Source organism: Nannospalax galili, unplaced genomic scaffold (genome assembly GCF_000622305.1).
Source record: "Nannospalax galili isolate Female #2095 unplaced genomic scaffold, S.galili_v1.0 scaffold305, whole genome shotgun sequence".
Lineage (NCBI taxonomy): Eukaryota > Metazoa > Chordata > Mammalia > Rodentia > Spalacidae > Nannospalax > Nannospalax galili.
Window position 1 is genome coordinate 1,379,509 of NW_008356258.1, and position 4,818 is coordinate 1,384,326.

The 4,818-nt window shown below is 43.7% G+C and overlaps 1 protein-coding gene across 11 annotated transcripts in view; it reads right to left on the reverse strand.

Moving 5' to 3' along the window:
* Window positions 1-4,738, reverse strand: part of Lrba (LPS responsive beige-like anchor protein) — a 674,454-nt gene extending 669,716 nt beyond the window's left edge. For 4 of the 11 annotated variants that reach the window (XM_029556715.1, XM_029556713.1, XM_029556711.1 and 1 more), the window contains exons 1-2: window positions 4,141-4,629; window positions 3,592-4,037 (exon numbers count right to left, since the gene is read on the reverse strand). In XM_029556715.1, coding sequence (XP_029412575.1) covers window positions 3,592-3,807 — 216 coding nt within the window. In that variant the 5' untranslated portion in view covers window positions 3,808-4,037; window positions 4,141-4,629. Of the gene's footprint in view, window positions 1-3,591; window positions 4,038-4,140 lie in introns of all 11 variants that reach the window. The other 7 variants (XM_029556710.1, XM_029556708.1, XM_029556707.1 and 4 more) reach the window with 5 other exon arrangements.
* Window positions 4,739-4,818: the final 80 nt, after the last annotated feature.

A 4,818-nucleotide genomic window follows, 5' to 3' on the forward strand; every position in this document is an offset into this window, starting at 1 on the left:
AATTATTTTATATTTACCAATGAGAAAAATCAATGGTGAGAACACTGGTAATAAACTAATTCTTTTTTTTTAATATTTTCTTTACTATTTTTATTTTATGTGCATGAGTGTACTGCCTGCATGTATGTATGTGAGTGCACCCATGTCGTGCAATGCCTTGGAGGTCTGAAGAGGGCTTCAGATTCCCCTGGAACTGGAGTTAAGGACAGTTCGTAGCCGCCATGTGGGTGCTGGGACTCGAACCTAGGTCCTCTGCAAGAGCAGTTGGTGCTCTTAACCACTGAACCATCTCTCCAGCCCCTATACTAATTCTTTAAAAATGTAAGGTTCACAGGGCTTATATTTTTGTAATTCCATGGTTTATGGCATAGTCTTTTATTTACATCCTACTTTTCATAATTTTGGATGTTTTAATTCAATGTACTATTAAAAAAATGTTGGTTACCAGGCATCATGGTACACACCTATAATTCCAGCATTCAAGAAGCTGAAACAGGAAGGTCTCAAGTTTGAAGCCAGTCTGGTCTACACAGCAGGTTCCAGGTCAGCCTGGTCAACACAGAGATCCAGGCCTGTTAGGGATAGACAGACTCTGTCTCAAAAAGAGAAAAATAGGACTAGGGGTGATGACTTTGTCAGTAATGTGCTTACCTAGCCACGTGTGGTAGTACACACCTGTAACCCCAGTGCTGGGTAGATCCCTGGCTTGCTGCCCAGCCAGCCTAGCTGAATCCAACTCCAGGTTTAGTAACAGATCTGTCTCAAAGAAAAGAGGATGCAACTAGGAAGATGCCTCAGGAGGTAAAAGCACTTGCTACAACTTGATTCCAATCCCCAGAATCCACAAAAAGCCAGATGCTGTGGCTCACAGCTTCAATCCCAGCACTCCTCCAGAAAGATGGAGGTGGAAACAGGAGAATCATCCCTAAGTTTAAGGGCCAGCTAACCTTAAGAGCAGGGCAGCACAAACAGTAAGAAAGAGCCTGCCTCACCAAGATGGAAGGAGACAATCAACTCCCAAAAGCTGTCCTCTGACCTCCACACATGTACCATGGCAAGCACACCTGCACTCACACGCTCACACACACACACACAATAACAAGTAAAATATTTTTAAATAAATAAGATAAATAAAAAGTAATTGAGGAAGATACCCAACATCACCCTCTGGCCTCCAAACAAACACATATACATGCACCAAAAAAAGAAAAAAGTTAATAACCAACTTTCTAAACAGACTGAATGAGAAACCAATTACAGGAACAGAAAAATATCTTACTTTTAAGGTCTTTTTAAACAAGGGTGTAGAAAGCTATTTGAAAGTTAAGACAATAATGTTTATCAGGACCAGGGACTGCTGTGTCCTTGGGGAAAGCAATGCTTAAGGTACAAATATCTGCCTTAGAGATGCAAACAACTCCGCAGACAACTCTCAAGACAGATATATTCCTGAAAAGACAACCATTCTATAAAAACCACTAAATTATAGGCAATCTAATTAACTTTTCAGTTTCCTCATCTATAAAATGGTATATATGTATTAGAAGTTGTTCAGAAAAGAATTAAATAATACAGCTAAACACCTGGTCCTCTGTCAGCACAGAGTAAACAGTACTGATTTTTTTTAAGAAAACACACATTTAATAATGTACTTTCCCTTCGTTGAACAGAATAACAACTCGAGATGTAACTATTAATATTTAGGTGCAGCAAAAGTAAAAATGAGATGGACTAGGCAGATTCCCAACATTTTAATTCTCCAAAACTTCTAAAGAGCAGGCAAGAGCCTATTTATTCATCATGAAAAGTATTTTAAGGGAAAGGAAAGGAACTGGTATCTCACTCTCTCACTCTACCTGAAAAAGGAATGTGGTAAAGAGGAAAAGGAACGGGACTTTCCGTCTTTCTACCCTGTCACTGACTACACTACAAACACGTACCTGTGGCAGACCTAACCAATGACTTTAAAAATCTCTCAGGCCTACACTTCCAGACAGTATATCAGTAAACTATTACTATAGAATTTAGACTTTCTTTAGTGATAAAAATTCAAGTGATTCATGTTTGGTCATCCACCCACACACAGCACATTCTGAAGAACAGAGGGGTCTGAAACCTCCTGCCAAAGAATCTTCACACACAGACAACTAATCGTGGACTACATCACTTCCACAGATTTCTGTTTATCATCCAAAGTACATTAGGTTTAGGGGGAGGGGGAAAAAAAAGCTAAAAAGAGAAGTTTTCAAGTTTCCTCTTTGCAGAAAAGGAATAGATGGATTTGTGCTTTACTTGGAAGCTCCCTGATGAAAAGCTCCAACACCAAAAATGCTGAAGTCGGATGATGGATACAGAGCTCACTATACTCTTCTATGTTTTAGCTATTTGGCCATTTTCTATTATACATAGTTCCAAAATGGGTGTCTAGATACGTCTACGGGTATTTATATATGAAGTCACAATACAAAAATCCAGTAGAGAAATAGAATACTGTTTGATATTTTCATACTTCAAAAGTAAGTGAATTTCACTTAGCTACTTTCACATTCTAGAATCTTTATTGCAAATGACCAGACTACCAGTAAAAGAAGGAAATAATTAACTGCCCTGGAATAAAATGAGTTTAACCTTGAAAATATAGTGGCAAAGAAAAAAGTTGCTAAACACTCATTTCAACAATTGCACAGTTATATTTGGTACCATGTACTACCTTCTAATACAGGCTTAAAGAAAGAGGGGGTAGTTATTTTAAGATCATATTCCCGTCTAGTCTTTTAAGTTGATAAGCAACAGAGGTTGGAATTAAAAAGTCTAAAAAGACTCCAGTAAAGGTAAGTATTTCTAAGAATGGAATAGGGGGAAAAAAAGTATCTCACAGCCTCTTTTTTAAAGTAACATTCATAGTTCATCACACGATAAGCAAAAACTTCCAATAGCCAAGGATGCTTTACTGCTAAACATCAACTTACAAAAACATAAAAATTATACTGTGTCTGCCTCAACCTTTTGCAAATTGTCACAAGATTACTTTATATATAACCCTAAACTCACCCCAAGATTTAACCTTTGGTTATTTCTAAAAACAAAAACTGGTCAAATCAATACTACAAACTTAAAATAAATTAAGTTTTTATTAGAACTATGAAGATGAACTTTGTGCTTAAAACTACAATAAAACATGAGTTAGCAAAGACTTGCATTATCTCTCAAGTCCAAAAGAAAGCACAAGAACTTATTTAAAATGTTGAAGGGAAATAGGTTTAAATATACATCCCAAGGTGGGGGGTGGGGCAGAATTACGGCCAACTTCACTAATCCACAAAAAAAAAAAAAAAAAAAAACCCACAACCTCCACATCAACCCACATCAACACTTGTTTCCTTAGCACAAAAGTGCTCTGTTCATTCAAAACCTGGAGCATCCAAATTCTGCGGAATTCTCTTTAAACTGAAATATAAGAAACTGTTCATTTAGGTCAAGTAGAATTTCATGTCCATCCATGGAAAAAGCCATTAGTTGGAGGGAAGCACATGACTCCAGCTTACGTCTCACCGAGAAAAGTATATGCTTATAAAATATTCATCCACTTACCAGGTTAAAGACAGTCTCTACAATGTCCCTATCGGACACTTCGCCAACTTCAACCAACCCGGTCAGCACGGCGAATTTCATCCTGATGCCCCTGATGGGGAGCCCCGGCTTCAGAGACAATGCACCCCCTTCCGCAGGGGTTTCTTCTTTCCCTCCACCTCCTCCGTCATCACCTGTTGGTGGCGGGGAAAGGACACGATTGTCTTCACTGGCCATGACTACTTCAGGAGAAAGGACAAGTCGGCGTCCCCCGGGGCCAGCGGCCGCGGCTCTACGTAGAAGCACAGCACAGGCAACGCAAAAGCATGCAGGGTCTGGGTTCCAACTCGGACAAACCCCCAAAGCGGTGGCCGTGGAAAGTCCTTGGCGTCGGTCGCCCTCCTCCTCCTCCTCTCGGAGAATGTTTGTCCAATCTCTCTCCCCGAGGCTGACAACAACGCCAAACCCTATTGGAAGATAAAACATATGTTAAATAGGCTAGGTTTGGGGATGGGTCTTTTTTTTTTTTTTTTTTTTTTTTTTTTTAAAAGAAGGGAACAGAATAGTTACTGCCTGTCTGTCAACTAAGTTGCTCGAGGCACCGGACTCCGCCGGGTTCCGACGAAGGCGGGTCCCCGAGGCCTGCGGGCAGGTTTGCTCCCCCCACCCCGCGCTGGCACAGGTGCACGCCGGAGATCCGGCGCGGGGGCCGAGTCCGTGGTCACCGCGGAGGGAGAGACTTCCTCCTCACCCGCAGACTCCGTCCGGCCTGCTCCTCAGCCCGCCCTGCTGCTCAGCCCGCCCCGGCGCAGCGAGACCGAGGTGGACGCGGAGATCCAGGGCAGGAAAAGGCGGGGGCAGGGGGCGGTGATTCTCCTCAGGGCTCGGCCCACGGGGAGGAGTACAGCACCTCGCCCTAGCACCTGAGCTCCGCGGAGGGGACCCTGGGAGGCGTGTGTTGGGGCTGGAAGGGAAGCCCGACCGACGGGACTGCGCCGTGAGGACCGAGGACCGAGAGGTCCATGCACCTGGTCGCAGCCTCCAGTTTCCCTAGTCCGCTCCCCAGGAGCCCGCGGCTGCACACAACTCCATGGTTTCCCCGGCCCGCCCCACCCCTGCGCTCAGCCTTTGCAAAAGCAGCCACTGCAGGCTCTGGGGACGGCGCGACTCGGGCTGCTGCCGGGGCTGAGGCTGCTACTGTCACAGCTTGCCAGGCCACGGCGCGCGGGGCTGCCCCTGTGCCCACTG